The sequence below is a fragment of the Rhincodon typus genome, chromosome 2 (assembly GCF_021869965.1).
Source record: "Rhincodon typus isolate 14 chromosome 2, sRhiTyp1.1, whole genome shotgun sequence".
NCBI lineage: Eukaryota > Metazoa > Chordata > Chondrichthyes > Orectolobiformes > Rhincodontidae > Rhincodon > Rhincodon typus.
The window spans coordinates 62,473,441-62,499,959 of record NC_063333.1 but is presented as its reverse complement, the minus strand read 5'-3'; the positions used below and the strand labels follow the sequence as shown (position 1 = coordinate 62,499,959).

Genomic DNA, 26,519 nt, shown 5'->3' with positions numbered 1-26,519 from the left:
AAGGGTCTAGGCCCGAAACATCAGCCTTCCTGCTCCTATGATGCTGCTTGGCCTGCTGTGTTCATCCAGCTCTACGCCTTGTTGTCTCAGATTCTCCAGCATCTGCAGTTCCTACTATCTCTAACAGACAACGCTGTATAGTTTTGAAACCAACTGTTTCAATCATATGACTGAGCTTTGGGATGAGACACTACTAACAAGGTAGATTTCTGTGTCTTCATCAGAAACAAGTTCTTTTTCCTTTTACGGCAGAAACTGAGGAGTAATTTGCACAAAGTCAAGCAATTATGGCTTTTACAGGTCTCTTCTTCAGAAATGGCCAAGGCCGCCATCTCAATGGCTAGTCTTTTGTGTGGAATTGGCTAGAATGCTCACACAGTTCAAAAGCATTACATTCCAAGAGGTGATGAGTTTGCTTTTGCCCTGATAATTACGAGACATCGTTAAAAGTAGGCAACTTGTTCATCCTGTGCTGAGAGGAGCCATTTTAAAAGCTAGCTAAAATTCATTTCAAAACAAGAACTAAATAGGTGACAAGTGAGGAAAGTTATCAGAAATTGCAGCGGGAATTCAGCCGGGGAAGTGGGCCGAGAAATGGCAAATGGAGTTTAATATAGGTATATGTCAGGTGATTTGATTTTCCAAAATGCAACAAGGTAGGAGTTTCACAGTAAACAGTAGAGCCTTAAGGTGTGTAGTGGAACAGAGGGACCTAGGAGTTCAGGTGTACGGTTCTCTGAAAGTGAAGTCACAAGTAGACGGGGCAGTGAAGGCAGCTTTTGGCACACTAGCCTTCATCAGTCAGGGCATTGAGTACAGAAGTTGGGAAGTTATGTTGCAGTTGTACAGGATGTTGGTGAGGCTGTACTTAGAGTATTGAGTTCAGTTTTGGGCACCTTGCTACAGGAAAGATGTTATTAAACTGGAAAGAGTACAGAAGAAATTTATAAGGATGTCGCCAGGACTCAAGGGACTAAGTTATAGGGAGAGGTTGGACCAAGCTAGGACTTTTTTTCTTTAGGGCGGAGAAGACTGAGGGGAAGTCTTATAGAAGTGTATAAGATTATGAGAGGCATGGATAGGGTGAATGCACTCAGTCTTTTTCCCAGGGTTGGAGAATCGAGGACTAGAAGGCATCAGCTTAAGGTAAGAGAGAAAGAATACATAGAAACCTGAGGGGTAACTTTTTTTTTTTTTAAAAACACAGAGGGTGGTACGCACATGGAATGAACTGCCAAAGGAAGTGGTTGAGGCGGGTACATGAACAACATTTAAAAGGCATTTGGACGAATACATGGATAGGAAAAGTTTAGAAGGATATGGGTCAAGTGCAGGGAAATGGAGTTAGCATGAATGGATATTTTTGTCGGCATGGACCAGTCTTTGCTGAAGGGCCTGTCTCTGTGCTTTAGTACTCCATGACTCCAGGATATGAACATAAACCATCCCCACAGAAGAAGGGTTTAATGTTTTCAAGGAGGCCTTAACACAAAGTGCCAAATTTAAGATTCTTACAATCCTTTTGTTTGATAAAAATATAAGATGCAAGCTGTAGTAGTAAGGATTCTGTCAGTCAGAGTAAATACATAGTCTTGAAGTACATTTACAAGTGTACCTTCCTATTTATTTTCAGCAATACAAATTGAACATTACCTGCATCATTTTGTGCAACAATTCCACCATGCTAGATGAGATCAGTACAGATCTAGCAATTCAAAATGGGGCATCTATGAGAAGCCATCAGCAGCAGCACTGTATTCCTCAACAATTTTAAAGCACAGCATTTTTCTCAAGCTACTATTAGTACCAAGCCAAAACATCAATCCTGCTTCAATGAAGAGTGCAGTGTGCAGAGTGCAGCAGGGCATTCCATAAGCAGCACTGGGTATCTTGAAAATAAGGTGACAACTTGGTGAAATTACAACACTGGACAGAGGAAGAAGCATCACAAATGTCTCCAATGATCCCCAGTATATCACTGAAGAAGATAAAGCTGAAGCATTTGCAACTATTTTCAGTCAGAATTTCTAAGTGGATGATCCATTTCTGCCTCAAGGTTTCCAGGATCATAGATACCAATCCTTATCAAATTTGATTCAATCCATGTGATATCAAGAAACAATAAAGACACTTAATACTGCAATAGCTATAGCCATTGATGACATCCACTCAATTCTATTGAAAACTAATGTTCCAAAACTAGATGCACCCCTTGCCAAGTTGTTCTAGTACAGCAACAACACTGGCATCTACCCAATAATTTGGAAAATTGTCTAAGCATAATAAAGATCCTACTATCTGGTATCTTGTTGCCAGAATTCTCATTCAACCGACAGGACTAGGTTTCTTCACTCTGAAAACATCATTTGGCCGCCTTGCTCTTTCCCCTTTTCCACAAACCTCACCGACTGTATTTATGAGTAGTCCTGGCCATAACTAGCATATTCATGTAACCAGCACTCCTTTTCATGTGCATGTTGGATCCTGGGGATCCGAGTGTACTTTATATTCAGAAAGGGGCCAAATCCAATAATTATCACTCCGTTAACATCCTCTTGGCAATCAACAATGACTGAACATGTCATCTACACTGCCATCAAATGGCATTTAATACAGAGTAATCAGCTCAATTTGTGTTTGACCAGGTCCAGACTTCACTATCGCCTTGACTAAAAAGTGAAATTGGTCTTATCATATAAAACAGTTGCTACAAGAGCAGGTCAGAAGCTAGGAATACTGCAGTGAGTAACTCACCTCCTGACTCCCAAAGCCTACCCATCATCGAGGCACAAATTAAGGATGTGATGGAATACTCCCTGCTTGCCTGGCACCATATCCATAAACATCCACTCTCTTCATCACTGACATTCAGTAGCAGTAGTATGTACCATTTACAAGACACTTGCAGAAATTTACCAAAGAAGCTGAGACAACACTTCTAAATCCATGATAGTTACCATAGGGCAGCAGATACCTGGGAACACCACTAGCTGCACGTTCCCCTCCCCACTGTCCTGGCTTGGAAATATATTGCCATTCCTTCACTGTCGCTGGGTAAACCTTGGAATTCCCTAAAAGTATTGGAGGTCTATCTACAGCATGTGGATTGCAACATTTGAAAATGGAAGCTCACCTTAACCTTCTCAAGGGCAACTAGGGATGGGTAATAAATGCTGGTCCATCCAGTGAAGCTCAAGTTCCACAAATTGAATAAACAGTTTTTTAAAAAGGGCAAAAAACACTGAACTCAAGGGGAGGAGTGATTGCCTTTGATATCAATGCAGCATTTGACTAGCTGTGGCATCAAGGACTTCTGGATAATTCAAGTCATTGGAAATCGGGGGAAAGCACTCCACTGATTGCAGTTATTGATAGCACAAAAGATGATGTGTGTTATTAGAGATGAATCATCTTAGTCGCAGAACATCACTGCTTGAACCTGCAACTGTCCAATTGCAAAATTAGATTCCAGGCACGTACAGTCATACAGCACGGAAACAGACCCTTTGATCCAACTCATCTATGCTGGCCAGACATCCCAATCTGACCTAGTCCCATTTGCCAGCATTTGGCCCATACGCCTTCGTATTCATATACCCATCCAGGTGCCTTTTAAATGTAATTGAACCTGCCTCCACCACTTCCTCTGGTAGCTCATTCCATACATGCACTATCCTCTGTGTGAAGAAGTTGCCCCTTAGGTCCCTTTTAAATCTTTCACCTCTCATTTTAAATCAATGTCCTTTAGTTTTGGACTCTCCCATCCAGGAAAAAGACTTTGGCTACTCACGCTATCTGTGGCCCTCATGATTTTAAGGTCACACCTCAGTCTTCGACCCTCCAGAGAAAAAAGCCCTAGCCTATTCAGCCTCTCCCTATCGCTCAAAGCCTCCAGTCCTAGCAACATCCTTGTAAATCTTCTCTGTACCCTCTCAAATTTAACAACATCCTTCCAAGAATAGGGCAACCAGAATTGAACGCAGTATTCTAAAACTGGCCTCACTAATGTTCTGTACAGTCGCAACATGTAATCCCAAACCCTCTACTCAATGTTATGACCAACAAAGGCAAGTGTGCCAAATGCCACCTTCACGACCCTATCTATCTGCAACTCCCCTTTCAAGGGACTATTTACGTGCACCACTAGGTCTCTTTGTTGGGGAACACTTCCAAGGTCCTATCATTCACTGTACAAATCCTGCCCTGGTTTACCTTACCAAAATACAAAACCTCACATTTACCCAAATTAAACTCCATCTGCCACCCCTCGACCCACAGGCCCATCTGATCATCTACTCAGAGATAACCTTCTTCACTATCCACCACACCACCAAGTTTGGTGTCATCAGCAAACTTACTAACCATCCTTCCTACATTGATATCCAAATCATTTATATAAATGATGAAAAGTAGTGGACCCAGCACAGATTCTTGTGGCACACCACTGGTCATAAGCCTTTAATCTGAAAAACTTGAAGGCCACATGTCCGAAAGACTGACAGATCCTATCAACCAGCATACCATCTCAACTATTCACAACAACCAAGGTGCTGACCATATCCAACCAGATTGCACACGCAAAACTTGCTAATGTCCAAAATTAGATATCATTCTGCAATTGGACATCACTTGCTGCGTAATTCAGAGTGTGTGAAGAATTATGCTGATGACCAATTTATAATCACCACTTTAGTTCACAGTGTAGTGCACTAGTCTTTACTGGAGGCTATAACCAGTCCAATTCTTTCTTGCAGAAAGAACATATACATGCACTGCACCTGTTTCAATTCAAAATAAAACTTGCACGCAAAACAAAACTTTTCACTGTACCTAGTACATGTGACAATAATAAATCAAATCAAATAGATGGCAGACATTTATTAGTTCATTTCTCAAGGTGACACCCTGACCAAAGTCAACATGCCTGATTGAAAATTTAAACTAAGTCAAAAATCATTAACTGGTGCAGTCACCATTGCAATGCCTCTACCAATCTGAATCTACTTACTAAGCAATCAGCAATCTCCTCCTTTACTGTCTAAATGTTGGTTTTTCCCGTGAATTTGTATTTTTCTGAACAGTCTTGATCAATGAAAAACCAATAGCTCCAAAGTATGACTTTTTTCAGCAATACTCAAAGAAACATACAGTATATTCAAACGGTCAGAAGGCACTGTCTTAAAGTCTTGCAGTAATGACAAAGTAACGTTCAGTTTAACTCATTTATTGATGTGGTAAAACCATCAATTGCAACATTTTGGAAATGTTTACTTGCCTCTTTATTATTGTGCAAAAAGAAGTCCAGAATAGCCATAAACCTAGCGCTTTGTATATTACGCTATCTTTCCAAGATTAATGGGAAGGGGAGGGTTAAAAGGAAGGAGAAGACTGTGGTTTAATGTGCTGTTCTTGCCCGTTAACTGCTGTTATTGTGCTTACTCTGCTGAATATCATACCCAGTACATTGGTCCTTGCGGTAAGAAGGATAAAAAAAGTGAATGTCAAATTCTCATTTTTGCAACAATCTGCGTTTTGATTTATTGAATCTGACAATTAGTTCATAAATCTGCAACAACCATGTACTAAATCTTCACAACCAAAAGGTGAAATCACAACGGGTCAAAATTGGAAACAAAACTGCGTTGAAGTTGTCAGCCATTCTCACTGGCAGAATAGGAAATCCAATAAAGGATGCCTGTGATAAGTTTCGCTCGGTAACTCTGGATTATCTGACTTGGTGCAAATTTGCCATGTAACATTCCAAACAACTGGAGGGTATTAGGCCATGCTGCAGCACAAAATGACAGCAAGCCATGATTTGACATAATGATCTCTTAAAATATCCTGCAAATACGGCTAAACTTGTTCTTCAACAGAACAGCCCAGTGACCCTAAATTATCCAATGAATACTTGCCTACTCACCAGCCTGTTTCCCTAGCTGAATCTGTAAAGGCCAAAGAAATACTCCAAGATTTGGCACTGCAGCATGAAAACACAAAAAACACGTTTTACTGTACTAATGACAAGACAGAGTGTATTGCATGCATCCAAAGGCAGCACACTAAACAGAAAAAGATGAATTTATTCCAAAGCTTTCAGTACATTTTATAGTATAAAGTCAAGCCACTGTAAGGCATGAACACATTGAAAAATGTAAATACTTTTTCACATATTGACTGCGTTTTCATTTTTTTGACAGTCTATTTATAGGCCAAACCATTGTTGCACAGGGGCCTCCTCATCTATCTCAGAGCACTGCTTAACACATATTTGTGAGTAGGCCCCCTGCAATTAGACTTATAATTTTACTGCAAACTGCATGAACTGAAAATGGCTCAAGCTGTCCTGAATTAAACCTGACCAGAAGTAGGGTGTTGTACAAATTATCTAATTAAATTGAGAATCTGGTTTTGATTAAAAAGCCACCAATTGCTGGGTGCACAAATTCAAAAATCACACAATACCAGGTTCTAGCCCAGCAGGTTTACTTGAAATCACAAGCTTTCGGAGCGCCCCTTCATCAGGTGCAGGGAGAGGACAGCACGCAGACACAGAGTTCACAGGCAGAGGGATTAAGGGCAGAGAGATTAAAGGATCATACAACTGGTGTGAGTGGAGTGAACAAACCTAAAATGGCTGGCTAGCTGCCCCCTGTTGAATCTTTAATCATTCATACATTCCTGCATTCTAGAAATTGCAGCAGCAGGATATGGAGAACTGTTAGAAAGGAGATGCAAGTTTTGACTGATTGAGATGCTGATTGCAGAATCTGTTTCAAGTCACTCCTGGTTTTATTCATAAAGCAGGAATTTATAAAATGACACACTGACTGATTGCGACTACAAACTGTGTGTTTCTTGAACAAAACAGAATGTATCTGCAAATAAACAAACATTTTTGATTAAAAGATTCACCCCATCGGTTTATATGCATGCACGCGCGCATGTCTGTGTGGGCGCGCGGGGGAGGGTGAGAGAGCGAAAGACAGCGTGCGAGAGAGAGAGAGCGCGCAAGAGAGAGAGAGAGAGCGAGTGCGCGAGAGAGAGAGATGGGAATATTCCCTTCCAGTCGTGGAACACTTCAGCGGTCAAGGCATTCAGCCTCCGATCTTCAGGTAGGCGACAGACTTTGGGATATACAACAATGCTGAATCGTTGAGCAGAGACTGGTAGCTAAATTCCGTACCCATGAAGACGGCCTCAACCGTGATCTTGGGTTCACGTTGTGCTACAAGAGACCCTACCACATTCTTCTGTTTCCGGTTCACGTTGTGCTACAAGAGACTCTACCACATTCTTCTGTTTCTGTAAAATCTTCCTTACTGTCCTGTTTTGACAGCATTACCTTGATAAATTGTTATGATCTCTCTACCTTAATTGGTTCGTACAATTTTGGAATACTTATTACACTCTCTCAAGCACACACACACACACACACACACACATTCTCTCTCTTTCTCACACACGCGCGCACACATAAAAATACCTGTGGGGTGAATAATTTCATCCAAGATTTTTGTTTATTTGCAAATACATTCTATTTTGTTCGAGAAACACACAACTTGTAGGCACAGTCAGTCAGTGTGGCATTTTATAAATTCCTCCTTTCAGAATAAAAGCAGCCTGATGCCAGGTTAAAACTCTGAAGGAGATCCAAAACAAGGCCTCACACCTACAAGTCAGGTCTGGCCTGAGATGTCACCTTTTGTATATTCCTATCGCTCTGCCTGATTGAAGTTTGGGAAGTTAAGCAGACTCTGATAAAACCTTTAATTATCTTGGGGATGTGACTTGAAACAGATTCTGCAATTAGCATCTTAATCAGTCAAAACTTGCATCCCCTTTCTAACAGTTCTCCATATCCTGCTTCTGCAATTTCTAGAATGGAGGAATATATGAATGATTAAAGATTCAACAGGGGGCAGCTAGCCAGCCATTTTAGGTTTGTTCACTCCACTCACACCAGTTGTATGATCCTTTGATCTCTCTCTGCCCTTCATACCTCTGCCTATAAATTCTGTGCCTGTGTGCTCAACTCTCACTGCACTTGACAAAGGGGCTGCACTCCAAAAGCTTGTGATTAGTATGATTTTTGACTTTGTCCACTCTAGACCAACACCGGCACTTCCGCATAATTGCTGTGTGGTGCAGCTAAAAAGAATGTGGAAAAAAAGAATCCTTCCAAGTAGTTTTGGCCAGGGCAACCATTCCTCCAATGGAACCATAAAGATTCTCCTGCATTAAATAAAGTGTGGCAGAGGGCCAGTTTGGCCCTTTGTTCTAGAACCCAAGATCTTACATCCCTTTAGTTTGACTAATTCCTTTGAAATTTGTATTTTGCTTATCCCTGCTGATTGCAAAATCCAAGCTAAAATAACAGCTGTTGCCAGTGACTTTGAAGAAATCTGCCACCAAGATCTCACAATTACTATGAAGCATGGATTTCACCTTTCCTGAAGTTAATTTAAACCTGGTGCCAGAACTAAGCAAGTCCAAGCATGCAGCAACAACTATGCCATCAAGCAGGGCAGACAGTCAATCGGATTGTATAATTTTACAATAAACTTGGAAGCAAAATATTAATTTCCTAGAAATTTTAGTAAAAATGACACTTCAGAAACTGAAATATCAAAAACTTAAAGCTACAATAAATCATAATAGAAAAACTGCATAAAACAAATAAAACATTAGGTTTGCAGGACCAAAAAGCTATCCAAGAGAGTTATGACTTCATAGGTAATTAAAAGTGATTACTCTGCATTAACAAGGAGTTTTCGTATAAAAGGGTAGGTTGTCAGTTCAGTGATTTCTAAAGATTTTTTTCCACAAAGACCAAGAGCACATCCTGCAGCTAAGCAAATAACCACTAACACATTCAGGTTTTCTACATTTAACTGAACTGTGGATGCCAGATATTTTGTTTCAAGAGGGTAATGAAGTTGAAAGGTGACAACATTGCCATCATTACAACAGAATTGTCTGAAACCAACTGAGGTTGGACCCTGTCCTTAACATTTTTTTTTCCTTAATTCATTCATGGGATGTGGGCATTGCTGGCTAGGCAGCATTTATTGCCCATCCTTAATTATCCAGAGGGCAGTTAAGAGTTGACCACATTGCTGTGGGTCTGGAGTCACATGTGGACAAGACCAGGTAAGAATGGCAGTTTCCTTCCCTAAAGTAGCTTAGTGAACCAGATGGGTTTTTCTGACAATCAGCAATGGATTCATGGTCATAATTTGACTCTTAATTTCAGATTTTTTTTATTGAATTCAAACTTCACCATCTGCCATGATGGGATTTGAACCCTGGTTCCTGGATTAATAGACCAAAAGTAATACCATTAAGTCATCACCTCCCGCTGATCTTATGTAAACATTTAAATGAAACAATTGTTAAGTATTACTCTCAATTCAGGCAAGATGACACTATTTGTAAAAAAACTACTTTTGTATCACCTTAAATAATTTACTTGCTTGCAGAAGACAGTCAATAACAACCGCAATGGATTACTTAAGGAAGTCACTTCACTTCAAGTCAGTGACTATAATTAATCAAGCACTCCAAAGTTCTGTGCAGCCTTGCAGAGTTGTCAAGAATACAACAAAATAGGAGCTGAAGTAAACCATACAGCCCTCCAGTCTGTGCTACTATTCAAACTAATTGTGCTGATCTTCAGTCTCATTTCCGCTTGTTCACACTCTTCACAAACCCCTCAATTTCAGGTGGGACCTAAAAGCTATCTACAAGGCAGCCGGCAATTTTGCTTCCTAGTTACTTAGTGTATCTGCACCTTAACGGTGTGGTGTTGCATCAGCACAGCCTCTCAACATCAACATTTATAAATGTCGCACATTTTAGAAACAATTCTGCTTTTGATTTTAAGTTACATAAATTGATGCCCCAGAGTGTTGAGAGACAGAGCAAGAGGGCAATAAAAGGGGACAGGATACATAACAATAAGGAAAGGAGAAAGAAAAGAACAATGATAAAGTCAAGTCAAATACGACAACTGCAAATGCACTTTCCCAATCTCCATTCGTCCCATGCCTTAGTCACAGATCCTGGTAACTTTTAAAGCACAGGACCCATTTTGAAAAGAAGGATGGTCCAACCAATTCGTGACAATACTAAACATACTGGTTCTGTGGAGTGCATTATTTTGGATAGCCATCTTGCAATAATGGAATCCACCACTGAGTACATAAAAATTTCATTGAAATCTGTGCTGCAAAAGTCGATCAGATACTCCAGACGGAATTCAGACAGGTTATTTCTTCCAAATTTGACAGCGTTTAAGTTCACAGCTCATAATCATGAGGTCCATGCTTTCTCTTGCATCATGCAGTCTGATGCACTCCAATCAGAACACATTATGAATCAGTGACTTCTCATAGGGAAGATTATACTTATATCCAAGAATGGCAATACATCCAATCTCTTTACCAGAACTGCCTGAAGTAGGCAGGGATGCCAAAATGGCCACTGCTGAAGTTGATTCAAGAAAGTCCATCTCAGAACACCAGCTTGAGAGGCAAGTTGCAGGCAAAACCATCTTAGCTATGTTGTATTGTAGGTTTCTATTAAGCTACTTGAAACAATGCTTTGTTACATTGCATTATACCAACTCATGCAAATGCCAGCACATTATATTAGTGTTCAGCTGGTGCCATGGGCATAGTGCAGCTAATGATGTTTAAAACAAGTTGATTACCCAGCAACCACCTTGAGACTCAAAAAAGCACACTCTGTTAAGAGTACCCAATTGTAGTCAAGACAGCTCTTACACTAAACATTGTTACATCATAAATAGTTCCATAAATAATAAGTCAACACAGATGAACTACAGAAAGATTCATAGTAGATAGGAATATTCAAGGAAATGTCATTATGTGCACAAACATCTGGCATCATGCCTTGAGAGAAGTCTCCATTGTATTTTTCTCCCTGTTGATGACTTCAGATTGCATTCACTTCACATTCTACTAAGGGCCAAGAATTTGTGTTGTTTCAGTAAAAATTGAAAATATAAACTTAAACATTCTTATAGGCATAGTTAGTAAAATTAAGAAATCACTTAGAATACTAGAAATAAACAACAATTCATGCACCTGTAAAGTCATTCATATTTTGAAACAATGTTATATGCATTAATACTCACATTTTTATGGGGAGGTGGATCCGGAGGCATTGAACCAGGAGTCAACACTGGTGAGCTGGCAGGGCTGCACAGTTCTGGAAAAGGGTTTGGAATGGCGGGCAAAGATGATGTACGGAATTGATCATCTTCTTGAAGTCTTCTGTACATTAAGATTGAAAGATTGTACACAAAAATTGAGTTGAAAAAGTCACCAAAGAAAAATTAGCAAAACCCCATCGCCAGGATTTATATCATTCTACCACCTGCAGTACAATTTTTTTGAGAAGTAATTGATAAGAGTACCAGAAACTCTATTTTAATACCATGCTTTACACCAATTCAGGTAGATGCCAGCACATTACATCTGTGCTCAGCTGGTGTGCTCAGTTTTTAAAAATATTTCAAATCAGCAACATCAAAAACAGAATTTAGTGTTAAACATCAAATCAAACAGTTGCAATTACATAATTTGCAAGTAGAAGCAAACTATAGTTATCAGCTGTGAGATGGCTTGCAGTAATTCATTGGACCATCACAGCACGAAACAAAATACTTGTCTGATCACAGCACTTCGAAAATTTTGAGAAGTTGGTTGTGAGGAAATTTTAGAGACAATAATTTGGGACAGAATTAATAGTCACATGGACAAATATGAGTTAATTAAGGAGAATCAGCATGGAACTTTCCAAGGGAAAATCGTGCTAAACTAACTCAAAGTCTTTTGAAGAGCTAACAGAGAAGGTTGATGATGATAATGCTGTTGAATAGGTGCACATGAATTTCCAGGAAGTATCTAATAGTACCATACACTAGATTTGTCAGCTAAGTAAGAGCTCATGAAATAAAAGGGATACAAGCAACATGGACACAAAATTGGTTGAGCAGTAAGAAACAGATTTAATGGGTATTCTTAAAACCGAAAGATGATTTGTAGTGGAGCTCTCCAGGGGCCAGCACTGAGACACTTACTTTTCCGAATTGATATTAACGATCAAGACCGTGTTGTATCAGAGTAATTACTCTGACTACTAAAACGACTGCTGATCCACATGCAAATTGATCTGCCGAAATCAGTGAGCATATGCATACACAGACCTAAGTTTATCTAGACTATTTCTTTTTCATATATTTCTTCTAATGATGTTCACAGATCTGCACAATTTTAATGCAAAGAGAGCTGTTTTCGTGAGTATTGAAACCTTTTCAGGAAAGGCATGCAGTCTACAAACTATATACACTTAGCCATAAGAATCTGTTAACCCAATGGTTAGAGATGAGCAAAGCAGGTTTGAAACAGTCAAAAAAAATGACTGATCCTTCTCTCTAAAACATATGCATAGGTTGAACGCTGTGCTTCAGGGATTGCAGCTGCACTGCTCTTACTGTTGTTCCTGTCCCTCGGACTAATTGCAGACTGGGGACGAACCACGCATGGATGGCTGCTCAGGCGCCAGCTTCAAATACCACAAACGAGCAGTGAGATTATATGGACAGTGCCATAATTGTTTCTGGTAGCTGCCATTCCCTCACTAACATAGCACTGCAAACCTGCGTTTCAGCACGTGTGATCACTGCACACTGAGCAGCGTCAGTGATAATATATGCAGTCTTGTTGAACAGGGGACAATTTCAAAGTCTATGAACACCACAAAAGTTGAAAATATGTAAACTGTGAAGACAACAGTGTAAGAGTTCTAAAGGGCATTGACAAGTTGCGGGACTGGGCAACAAACAGTAAATGCTGGAGAAACTCAGCAGGTCTCGCAGCATCTATGCGGGGGGAGAGAAAGACAGCAAGTTATTGTTTCAATTACAATACAACTCTCCTTCTGAAGAATCATATCAGGCTCGAAATGATAACACTCTCTCTCCCTCTACAGATGCTGCCAGTCAAGCTGAGTTACTCCAGCATTTTCTGTGTAGGAGATTTCCACAGTATTTTGGTTTTATTTGGTGGAATGAACGGATAGAAAGCAAACAAAATTCAATGCAAAGAAGCATGAGGTGACAGATTTCAGTCAGAAAAGCATGGAGAAATGGCATATAATACAGTCCCACAAGGGAGAACATCTGATCAACATCCACCTTATCAATCCACTTTAGCATTTTATGCACCTCAGTCAGATCCCCTCCTCAGTCTTCTGAACTCCAGCGAGTACAAGCCCAACCTATTCAACCACTCGTTGTGCAACAGCCCCTTCAACCTTGGAATCAACCTGGTAAACCTCTTCTGAACTGCTCCTGCGCCACCACATCCTTCCTCATGTAAGGAAGCCAAAAGTGGACACAATACTCCAGGTGTGGTCTCACCAACACTTTATATAACTGAAATGACACTTCATTACTTTTATAATCCAGCCCTTTTGCAATAGATGTCATTTGCCTTTCCTATTCTCTGCTGCATCTACATACCCTCTTTCTGTGATTCATGCACAAAGATACTCAGATCCCTCTGCACTGATGCACTTTGAATCTGATTCCCATTTTAATAACAATTTGCCCTTTAATTTTTCCAGCCAAAATGGACAACTTTGCATTAATCAACATTAAACTCCATCTACTGGATTGTGGCCCATTCTCCTTGTGTATCAGTATCCACCTGTAAACTCTATCACCTCATAACATAGCCTGCTTTCCCACCTATTTTACTATCATCTTTGAACTATGTTATGTTTCACCCTGTCCCTGTCTGCAAATCATTGTTATAGACTGTAAATAGTTCAGGTCCAGGACCCAGGTTTGAATCCGACCACGGCAGATGCTGAAATTTGAATTCAATAAATTTCTGGAATTAAGAGTTAAATGATGACCACAAAACAACTGTTGATTATCGTAAAAACCTGATTCATACACGTGCTTCAGGTGAGGCCTAGACGGGACTCCAGAGCCACAGCAATGTGGTTGACTCTCAAATGCCCGCTGAAATGGTCTAGGAAGCCACTCAGCTGTAACAATCACTATGAAGTCTCAAAAAAGAAATGAAAGCAGACAGTCCACCAGGCATCAACCTTGGCATCAGAAACAACAACGGCAAAAACAGGCTTGTTAAACATGCAAACTCCTCGCTAACTCTGGGGGTGAGGGCCATAATTGGGAGAGCTGTCTCAGACCAGTCAAAACAGCCTAATAGTCATACACATGGATAGTTTCCAGAACTATAACTATCCCTGGCTCAGCACAGCTGGAAGCACGGCGATACATAGTTGTGTGGGTGTTGCCCTGGGAGCACTCAACATTGGCTCTGGACACCACAGAGTCTCATGGTCTCGAGTCAAACACAGACAAGGAAATCTCCTATTAACCACCACATACAGTCTTCCCTTGGCTGATGACTTTGTGCTTCTCCATGTTGAGAAATACTTAGAGGAAGCACTGACGATGCCAAAGGTGTAGAATGTACTCCAGGTGTGGGATTTAAGTGTCCACCACCAAGAGTGGCTCAGCAGCAGCACTACTGATTGTACTGGTTGGGTCCTAAAGGACATTGCTACTAGACTGGGTTTGTGGCAGGTAAAGGAAGCAAAAGTGGGCACATTTGACCTCGCCATTCCGCTTGCTGTGGACGCATCTGTTCTTGAAAGTACTTATAAGAGTGATCATTACACAGTCGTCATGGAGATGAAGTCCCACTTTCACACTGATAATACCTTATATCGTCACCATGCTAAATGGGATGGACTTTGAACAGATCTAGCAACACAAGACCGAACATCTATGACATGCTGTGGACCACCAGCAGTAGGAAGATTGTACTTGAACACAATTTTCAATCTCATGGCCCAGCATAACCTCCAGATGACCATTATCATCCAAGCAGGGGATCAACTCTGGTTCAATGAAGATTGCAGGAGGCTATGTCAGGAGCAACAACATGCACACCTAAAAATCAGCTGTCAAACTGGTGATGCTAGAAAACGAATAAGTTTTTTAAAAAGCTGCAGTATCATGTATAGTCCTGGGTCCAACACGCTGTAAGGCTGTGAACGCATTGGATAACATGTGGAAGAGGTTTACAAAATAGTTTGAGGGGTAATAATATTCAGTGATAAAGAGATAGAAGTTAGGACTGAGTGGAGACAGCAAAGAGGAGATCTGATGCAAGGTTTCAAAATCATGAGGGGGCTGGACAGAACAGGTAGGGAATAACCTGTTCCCACTTGTGAATGGATCAAGAACCAGAGGGCACACAAACCAGCACATGCAGTGTGAAAAGAACATTTTCACACAGTGAATAGTTAGGGCTTGCAATGGAAGGCTGGAATTGCGGTGGAGGCTTGTTCAGTCAAATCATTCAAGACGACATTAGATGATTATTTGAACAGAAAACAATGAGCAGATTTACAATGAAGAGGAAGCAGAATGGCACTAAGTCATAATGTTAATTCAGTCAGTGTTTGCAGACACAATGAACCAAATGACCTCTTCCTGAACTGTAACAAGTCTCCAAATCTGTGACTTTCAAATAAACACTGAAGGAACACCATTTTATGACTGAGAGAGGAACTTGCAGGTGGTGTTGCTCCCAAGAACCTGCGATCAGTGTTCTTCAATGGTGACAGAGGGGTCAGGATTTGCAAGATTCTGTCAAAAGACACTCGAGTTGCTGTAGTACATCTTATGATGGTAAGCACTGCAACTACTAGCAGAGAGTGTGAAGGTTTAAATAGTTGTCTTGTCCTGGACCATGTCAAATTTCTCAAATAATGTTGGAGCTGCACTTTTCCAGGCATGTAGAGCACTTCATCACACTCTAGATGGTGGATAGGCTCTGGTAAGTCAACAAATTGAGTTATTTGCTGTACAATTCCAAGGTTTTGATTTGTTTCTGTAGGCATAGTATTTATGCCTTGTCCTGATATGTTTCTGTTCAACGATATCTTCCCCCATAATATTGATGACGGGGAATTCAGTAATGGTAATGCTACTGGTCATTAACAAGATGCACAGATCTGTTATATTAGAGATGGTCATTGATAGACATTTTAGTTCATGCCCTGATTTGTCCAAGTTTTCTGGATGTGGGCAACGCTTCCTCACCTCTGCAGTGCTTAGTCCTTTTTTACAGTTCCATTCAGCAAATAACCCCAATTTTGGAGAGAAAATGACTGATGAAAAGGCTGAAGACGCCCATCCCCAAATAATTCAAGAAACTGTGCCCTGGGGTTTGGACGATCAGATTATATGGCAAAGGAGCAGAAGTAGGTCATTCAGCCCATCGAGTCTGCTATGTCTTTCAATGAGATAATATCTGATCTGATAATGCTCAACTCCACTTTTCTGCCTACCTCCAAGCTTTTTATTTCCTTATTAAAAATCTGTTTCTCAGTCCTGAATTTACTTAACAACCCAGTTGACCGTGTTCCCCATCTGCCTTTAACGGGCAATCCTTCACTCCGAGAATATGCCTTCCAATCCAATACTCTCCCACAACCGGAAACAACCTCACCATATCTACGCCATCAAGCCCCTTAAGAAACTTATATGTTTGCTTAGGTCATTCTTCAATACTCCTACGAGTACAAGCTCAACCTACTTTCCTTATAAGACAAACCCTTCACACAGGAATCAAGCTTGAAGACCTTCTCTGAACAGTCCCTAACGCCATTATATCTTACGTCAGATAAAGGTTTGCCAAACTGTTAACAGGCCACAGCCTGACTAGTGCCACACGGGAGGCAATGGCCTAGTAGTATAACAACTGAAGTGTTAATCCAGAGACCTAAGTTCGAATCCTGACATGGGGAATATGCATTATGTATTTCTACATGCTCCACTATCACATCCTTTATAATAGGCTCTTTAACATTTTCCTAATGACAGATGTTAAACTAACTGACTTGTAGTTAGCTGCTTTTTTTGTCTCCTTTCCTTTCTGAACAATGGTGCTACACTGGCAGTTTCCAATCCTCTGGGAGTAAATCTAAGAATTCTTTGAGGGTTACTACCAGTGCTACTTCCAATAAAATCCTGGGATGAGACCCATCAGTCCCATTGGCCTTCCTTGAACTTTTTCTTACGTGATAATTATTCTATTTATTTCCACCCAGCTTTTAGCCCTTGATTATTTAGTAGTTTTGGATTGCTTTTACTGTCCTTTACTGTGAAGACAAATGTTAAGTATTTATTCAACTCCTCTGCCATTTCCTGGTTCCCTGTTTTTAAATTATTTACTAATTTCTCCTCAGTTTATTTTCTCCCTCATGATTTTTGTGCCATCTTTTGTTGGCTTTTAATACATTTCCAGTCTTCTATTTTACCACTAATCTTTGTCACATTGCTTGTGTTTTATGTACTTTTGGGTAAATTTGATACTATCCTTAATTTCCTAGTTTAATTATGGATAGCTTATCCTTTCCTGGAATCCTCCTTCCTCACTGGGATACATCTTTCTGTGAGCTTTGAACAATCTTCTTTAACATCCGCCACTGTTTCTCACTGTCTTTTCTGCTAAACTTCTTTCAAAGTCCACACCAGTCGACTCTTCCCTCAATCCAATGTGATGACCATTAATGAAGTTTAACGCAGTTGCTTCAGACCCATGCTTATACTTCCAAAATTGAATGCTAAATCCAACCATTTTATGGTCATGGTCCTGTTGGGAATTTTTTCCCCCCAATATCATTTATTAAACCTGCTTCATTACACATTACCAGGTCCAAAATAGCCTCATCTCTGAAGGTATCCACAACATATTGTTCCAGGAAACTGATATTGATTCCACAGATATAACTCCAACCAACAGGGAAATTTGCTCATGAATTTCTGAAGAACGGTCCCGACCCAAAACATCAACTTTCCTGCGCCTCTGATGCTGCTTGGCCTGCTGTGCTCCTCCAGCTCCACACTGCGTTATCTCGACCTTTAGCAGCATTCTGCTTTTGCTGTTCAACATGTTTTCATCCTGCTTGCCATCCCTCATATCCTTTACGGACGGCTGAGAGATAATTGCCAGTGCTTAATGATGTATGAAAAGCAAGCTAGCAGTGGATGGGGACAAAGACAAGACAATTAAGAAAACTGTTTTGTAAATTAAATAAGACTTAATCTTCTACTTGTTTACTGTCAAGAAACACTTTTTTAAGAAGTGACAAATCATCCTTGTTTTCAGCTCTCTTCAAATCCTTACATCCAAAACATTACTTTTGAAGCAATCAATATTTTTGAAGAACATAATAGTCAGCTCATGCACAGCTAGTTTTCAAACAATTAATTTGTGTGTTAATCTGGTTTAGTGATAATCATTGATATACAAAATCCCATTCAAATGCTCTCATGTTTTTTCATTGTTACGTTCATTTTGATGCAGTTTGTTCAGCTTTGATTTTATTAACTTTACATTATCTCCACAGCCAATTATCATTGCACCTTACCCAATGATGCAAAAGATTGGAAGACTTGAGGGCAAATGATTAAAAGTGACCTTCCCTGAGACTCCTTGATCTTTACCCAAAGGGAAGAATGACCACATCTCAATTACCACATTCAGCTTATATGGATTTGTTCAATTCCACAAGAGAAAGCATTTTGCAATCAACAATGAAAACAACTTCTATTTGAGGCCTTGGCATAAAAAGGAACAACCACCAAAGTGGATCAATTAAAACTGGGACTCCACGAGAAGAATTAGAAATGCAGTGAGAGTTATGAGTTGAAAGAAATTAAACACAGATAGGAAACAGCAAGACTATTTGGAGAATTGAAAATAAGGATGATTTGTCTTTAAAAAAACGCTTCTTGACAACAAGTTAACTTGGGTAAACAAACAGAAGATTAAATCTCATTTCATTTACAAAACAATTTACATAACTGTCTCGTCTTTGCCCCGCCCACTTCCAACTTGCTTCTCATTTATCATTAAGCACTAGAAATTATCCCTCGGCCCTCCATAATGGCAAGACCGAGTATCTTCCTTTCTGTATGTTTATATTTACCACGCCACTATCTTGAATGTTAATTTATTTCACAACTTAATTACCTTTCTGCTAAGAAATTCACCATCCACTTTCCATCTAGATAGTGTTGCACATATCCCAAGAATGAATAATAAAAAATAATGGTCAAAGAATATAATCAAGTCTAAGCTAAACAAATCTTTGATTGATGAGGGAGCCAATATGTTAGGATGGGCATGCAGCAAAGTGGAATTAAGATCATGATCAGCTCAGCCATGAAGGATGGGTGGAATTCTCTACTACTTCTAATGATCTTATGATTACTAACTGTAACTTGTGTCTCCTATTATTTTAACATTTAATGGGATGGAATATCATTCTTGTTATGCCTGTTTGATACACAAGCGTTGTACACACTGGCGGTTGGAACAACTTTCAGATGGACTGATGACATCTTCACTTTCATTTGTTACAAGAAACAGCAAAATCTTTGACTCAAGGTTCAAGTACAATTTAAAGTGACTATTTCAATTTGCAGATTATAAATAGGGCCATAATAAGCACTGATGCAAGAATCTTAACAAGAAAGTACCTTAATAAATTTTGTCCTTGATGGCACAGTGGCTCAGTGGTTAGCACTGCTGCCTCACAGCATCAGGGACCTGGGTTCAATTCCACTCTTGGGCGACTGTCTGTGTGGAGTTTGCACATTCTCCCCGTGTCTGCATGGATTTTCTCTGGGTGCTCCGGTTTCCTCCCACAGTCCAAAGCTGTGCAGATTAGGTGGATTGGCCATGCTAAAATTGCCCATAGTGTTCAGGGCTGTGTCGATTAAGTGGGTTATAGGGGATGGGTCTTGGTGGGATGCTCTGAGGGTCAATGTGGACTTGTTGGGCCAAAAGGCCTGTTTCCACACCGTAGGGATTCTGTAATCTGTGATTATTATCAGCACAAAACTGAACGAGAGCTGCAAGAACTCTATAAACTTCTCACTCAGGAGTTCTGATGTCAAGTTTGAGTCCCAAGAGACGTTCATCCATGATCACTGATTCTGGCACATCCAAATAAAAAGAGTGGCCTCTTCCAAAGTAAACACTCAAAAACAGAGAGAAACTGAAAGAGGGGGAAATCATGTCAAAAATTGAATCATCTGTGGCATCCTGTCCTTTCTACAGCAGAATCTTCAGGGCGCAAAATCAGTTTTTAAACAATCATCTAAACACTCAGTGGAACTTGATCAACCTCCCAAAATGATTTACATGGTCATTTAATTTCACGTGTCAATCTCAAAATACTTTTACCTGAAAATTCACAGTAGTATTGCTATTTTCAACTAGTGTTTCTTTACAAAACATAATGGTCCAAACTTTTAAATTATCATCTTGGTATAATCATGAGGGTCCACTGTCTTTCCGTCTTGCAACTGTTAAGTATGGAACTCTTGAAATTGTCATCAATACTTCCTGCTGCTCTACAGGATGCCAACAAAAATTTTTTAAAACCACTTAACTTGACATGAACATTTAATTCTTACTCATAGTCTTATCAAAAAAAAACCTTGAAAATGCTGAGCTGTGTTTGAACTGGCTCACTAAGTCATAATGACTTTTGAACAACCTCCCTGCTCCTGAAAATAAATTTAAATTTGTGGAAAGTCAAATTTCTCCATGACAAATTTGAGAACATTAAAAAACACATGCTTTAAAATTTGTTATTATAATTTCTAACTCATTCCCATGTGCAAGGCCCAACTTTTGCTTTGCTTTTTGAAGAAAGATGCTGTATTGAAGGATAATAATACTTTATACTTTCTGGTTTATTGAGACAGTTATTCACTACGATTCACTACTTAGCCTGTTTGATGACATCGTGGGGCCAGATGCCAGAGATCTCCATAACTGACACTCGAATGTAAGTAACATTAGGCAAGGTGAAATTCATGCCAAAGATCTTAGATCTTTGTGGACAAATTTCTTGAAGGTCAGGGATAAGTGATGTTACTGACAAATCTGCACCATTTCTTTGACCTTTGAGCTACCTTTTATGCAGCTTCTTCCATCATATGAAATTGCACTTCCTATCTAAAACGCTAGTTTCAAAAAGTTCCACATAAAAGAAGAAATCATCCATCACGGAGAAAGTGTGAATGAACACGAACATTCCTGAAAAATAATCCAAAGGTAGAAAAATCTTTTTTACTTCAATTGAAGTCTGAACGTGAAGTCAAATGGCAGTTCCTTCATGTTGTCCAAAGCAGTAATATCTCAGTAACCACAATCTCTGCAAACCACATTTTCTGGAAAGAATAAGTTGTGGGCGAGTGACTCACATCTACTTACTCTCCTGCTTTGGAGAATTGTTGTACTCTCTGATATAGGTATCAAGTGAGTTATTATGAAGAATACTTCAGGATTTTGATCCAGTGATATCGTGATGGATCAAGATGGACAATGACTTGGAGGGCAATTGGTGGATGAAGTTGTCCCCATTCGTGTGTTGCTCTTGTCAAAGAATCCACAGCAAGTTCCTAAGTTGCATCTTGTAAGTGGTATATACTTCAGCCACTTTCTGCTGATGACAGAACAAGTAAATGTTCGTGGCAAATTGGGTGCCAAATAAGTGAGTGCTTTGTCTCGAAATTGTCAAGCTCATTGAGGTATACAGCAAATATTCTAACACACATGATTTATGCTCCGCAGTTGGTGGAAAGACTTCCCCAAGTCAGGTGATGTGTCACTTGCTGCAGAACACCAAACCTCTAGCTCTGGAAGCCAGGGTAATTTTATGCAACTAGTCCAGTTAACTTTCTGATCAGTGGTAGATTTCAGGATGTTAATGCTTGTTCAGAGATAGTAGACAATTGGTTAGACTAGGCCTGTCCAACTGGCATCCTCTGAGCTACAATGAATTGACAGACCAGCCACTGGCAAAGTGGGCAGTTAGAATCATAGAATCATACAGTGCAGATTGCAGAATAGGTGAGTGTTAAACAGGCCACACAACTGGCAAATTACACTGGATAGAGGAAGTACCTTCAGAGCCATCCTGTGCTGTTCTTCAGTGATATTGATTACAAAACCTCCAAGTGGGAGAGCAGGACTGAGGGAGAATAAGTGACTGGGAGACTGAGCAGGTCAGTGGATGACTAGATAAATGACTGGATGGTCACATGCTTGACTGATGGGAGTGCATGTGTGGGTGAGTCAGTGAATGACTGGAGGTGGTTCATGAATGCGAGAAACTGGAGGCTGGACACGAGGATAGGACTGAAACAGCCACAAACCCCTCCATTCTCCTCCAACACAGGACACATACAATCAACACATTGGAGTGAAGCTCTGTAACCCTGTCACATCAAAGTGATGACAACTGGGGACAGGAACAAAGTGCTGACCTTGCCAGCAATGCCTAAGTCCTGTGGACAAATTTCTCCCTTAGCTTAATCTCCAAAAATTTCCATGTTATAAAGAAATGGGGAGGTGGTGGTGTCATAGAAATATCACCGGATTAGTAACTCAGAAACTCAGGCTCAAGGTCTGAGGACAAGGGTTTGAATCCGAGCATAGTAGCTGGCAAAATTTGAATTCAACAAAATCTGGGATCAAAGTTAACCTAATGGAAAACATATAACCATTTCTGCTTGTCACAAAACCCCACCTGGTTCCCTAGTGTCTTTTAGGGAAGGGAATCTGCCATCCTCACCTGGCCAGGTCTACACATGACTCCAGACCCCAGCAATATGGTTGATTCTGTAACGGCTAGCCATTCGGTTTCAGGGTAATTTGAGATGGGAAATAAATGCCAGCCTAGCCAGAAATATTTAAATCCCAAGAACAAGCATCAAAAAAAAAATCAGAATGATGGATTAAAACAAGGGTTTAACAATGACAGAAATATCAACTTAAATGGAAATTGCAGAGAGAAGGATCAGGCTGAAAACATAGCTGGTAATGAGGACAGAAAATAAAACTAGTGGCTGATAATAAGGTCAAAGTCAAAGGAAGCATGTTCTGAGATTTACAGTTCTATCCAAAACGACATTCTCATATATTGCAATGTACAGAATTGAATTGAATGGAGTACATCTCACAACTGTAAACTCATTCATCCATAAGCATGTAGATCTAAATGGCAAAATGTTTAAGAGCTTTGCCAGAATCAGGGAATCAGAAGACTGATCAGAAACCCCTCAACTGATGTAAGTCAGCCATTGTTGAACACAAAGATTAAGCAAGTTGTAGTGTTTGGGTAGCATTTCAGACATATTGGTGCCACTGTAATCAAAACAGAACTGTATTCCATTAGTGTATTGCATGATCCAAGCAATTCTTCATCAAATCTGGGATTGGAGAGTATTTCTGTGCTGTGTTTGGCATTCAACATTCTGGCCTTTGTACTTAGCATGAGGTTTCTTCTGATTTCATGGGTCCAGAGAAGACAACATATTTCAAAATTTTGTATGATGGAAGAGAATGATTCGGTTGTTAGAAATGTTGATCTAATTGTTAGGAATATTGCAACACTTTAGGCAAATTTTTAAGTCATAATTGAATAGTGCCAGCACCTGCATTGAAAGCTACATGGCATAAATCCACAAAGATTATTTAATTGCTCGCAACTTGATATGGAGGATGATGAATCTGTCATGACCAATTTGTTTTTGTTGAGGGTAACCATATCACTGCAGTTCTGTAGAAATTGTGTGGTATCCCTGAATTGGTCATTGAGAACATGGAATTTGGAACAAACAGATCAGCTATGATTTTACTGATTGGTGGGGCAGGTGCGAGGGACAGAATGATCTATTTCCACTCCTATTTCTTACGTTCGCATGAACTCCTCAATCTGCAATCGAACAAAATTCAGCTCATCATCATTCAGATGAGTACTGCACTGAGGACAAAGGTATATTTGTACAGAGAGAAAAATAAGTGCAAAGCAGCAGTATCTTGTTACTTCTGTTACTTCATCTTTTCTAATACCCGTATATTCTGCAAATTTGAAGTAATGTTCTGCACATAAATGTTTTTGTGCAAAAAGTGAAACTTCTAAATGACGTACATCAAGGATTTATCTTCACGTTTTTCGAATAATAGCTGTACCTGACAAAATCATGACACTTCAGTTCCTGAATGAGGCAAAATATTTAAGTACAAAAATCAGATGTGGATAAGAACAAATTTATGAGTGTGGAGTAATTATGGCCTCATTTTAAGGTGATTAAAAACAAAAGATTTGAACAAAAGATACCATCAAACTAAACACAATAAAAGCATAAGGAAAAATTGTGTCTTTATCTTACCTGACTGTCAGAATGTGCATTGGCTGAGAACGTCGCAGCTTCTGCCTTGGTGATATTGGCTGTGGCGACTTTGTTTCTGAACTCGCCAACTGACTACAGGCAAGCTGACCATTTTGGATAAGCGCAACGGTTTCTGACTGGGTACAGCATATAGAATATAAACTGTCAAATGAAGAGTTCATATCATTCACCAAAGCCTCCAGGTCTACATCATCTTCTGCAAGGAAAATAGCATGACATTTTTGAAGCTGCTTTAGTATTCGATATTGAAGAATTATTTTCATTAAGTATTTTCAACTATTGCTCATATGTTGCACTAGTGTTTTTATTACAGCCTTTTCACAACTCAATGCACTCAACTATATTTGGAGGTATGCACTAGGTTTTGCGGTAACAAATGTTATTTGGATTTGTACAAGTCAATTCACTTCAAAAACCTCAAGTTCCATAAGCAAAAATACACTTGTTTTTATGAAAGCAATGTCTCTATTTCCTGAGATAAATATGAAGTAGAAAAGGTGGAGAGATGAGATCAATCTACATCCTCTGAATTGAGGTTTATCCCAAATGGTCACAGATCAAGAAGGATCTGAAAAGTGTATTTAGCATGAAAAGTCTCAACATTTGACTCAGTTCATTGATCATATTTACATGGTTGGAAGCCCCGTTTGAAATATTTCCATTTGGTATCTCAGGATTGGTGCACGGTGATAGATGCAAAACGAAAGCTCTATCCACTAGCTCACACGGACACGAAAGATCTTACAGCGATTTGTAAAAGAGCCAGGACATTCAGTGTTTGGACTAAGTTATCCTTCAAGCAATACCTCTTTTAAAAAAAAAAATTGTATACTGGCAACACACTTGAACAGGAAGTCAGCGCCACTGACAACATCATTATACACCAGTACTACAAGGGAATCTGATGTGCATTCCCTCGCCCCTTCATTCTCGACTCAATTTGCTAGCTGTCTTGTTCTCTGCTCCCTGTTCCACATTCCATTCACCCTATGAAGAACCTGTGCCCTTTGGTTACTGTATCAGTGATTTAATAATTTTATATCTTATCCTTAAGGATCCAATCAAAATTTGTTCACAAATGTGACCATACCATGGCTTTAAGAGGGGTATTTTGTCCAGCTTTGTTTTTTGAAGAGCGGTTTTTAGCCATTGGTAAAAGAGCTGTCTCCTCCAAGCCAGTAAAATAAACAGCTTCTGAGGCCTTGGATTTTTCTTTTAAGTTGTAACAATAGAAGCAGCATCAATGGATGGAGTCAGGCTCCAAAAGAACCAGACTTTTAGTTTAGTTTTCAGCAATTGTTGGAGTTTTTAAGTTGGCTATAGATGTCTCTTTGTGTCTGCATCTCTCTCTCTCTCTCTCTCTCTATAACAGATTTTTCTTTCTGTTATGGTTAAAAGCTGCAGTTTTCTCTGCCAGAATTGCATGTGCGACAACCTATTTAACTCAATTTGTCTTTGCCAAGGGTGCGTTTTTTGGATGTTAGTATATTGGAACAGTTGCTGTTCAGTAGTTAAATAATCTATTATTCTGTTAAGATTTCCAAATGTGTTAAAGTTATACCAATTCTTTATTCTTTTATTTTATTCTTACCCCCAGTTAAAATACAAGTGTGTTTTGCTTAAAGCCGAGTAGTGTAATCAATCAAATTACAGCCGGAACACAGCACATTACACTTCCCTTAAATAAGATAAAGGTTAGAGCCTAGACTATCTTCTTGATATATTTGAAGGAGGCTTGCTCTGGTCCATAACATCAAGCATATTTTCAGTTCAATACTATATCTTTTTAATGGTGGTGTTTGCACGTGCTGTGAGTACTTCCCATGTAGGTGAGCTATCAGCAAAAAACAGCCTCAAAACAAAAATCCGCAAACAGATTATCTGGAATTTCTTTCAGTACTGTCAACATACAAGTTTATTTATACAATTGTAACTAAACTTCAAAAAAAAGACTTCAGTCGTCAAATGCTTTGGGAGATCTCAGTTGTGAAAGATACATTTACATGCAAGCTTTTTTATTTTTTTTCCAAGAACTACTGAACCAGTTCACGAAAATGAAATGGCTGGATATTCACAAGTTAAATCTACTTCTGAAACCAACAAAAGAATGAAACTCAGCAAAGTCACAAGCAAGATAAGAGACTGATATTCTGCCAGCAAGTGT

The 26,519-nt window shown here is 39.6% G+C and overlaps 1 protein-coding gene across 7 annotated transcripts in view; it reads right to left on the bottom strand.

The window, feature by feature from the left end:
* Positions 1 to 26,519, bottom strand: part of LOC109911645 (growth factor receptor-bound protein 10) — a 166,647-nt gene that overhangs the window by 71,856 nt on the left and 68,272 nt on the right. For all 7 annotated transcript variants that reach the window (XM_020510997.2, XM_048607765.1, XM_048607771.1 and 4 more), the window contains 2 exons: positions 24,335 to 24,551; positions 11,162 to 11,300 (listed from right to left, as the gene is read on the bottom strand). In XM_020510997.2, coding sequence (XP_020366586.1) covers positions 11,162 to 11,300; positions 24,335 to 24,551 — 356 coding nt within the window. The remainder of the gene's footprint in view (positions 1 to 11,161; positions 11,301 to 24,334; positions 24,552 to 26,519) is intronic.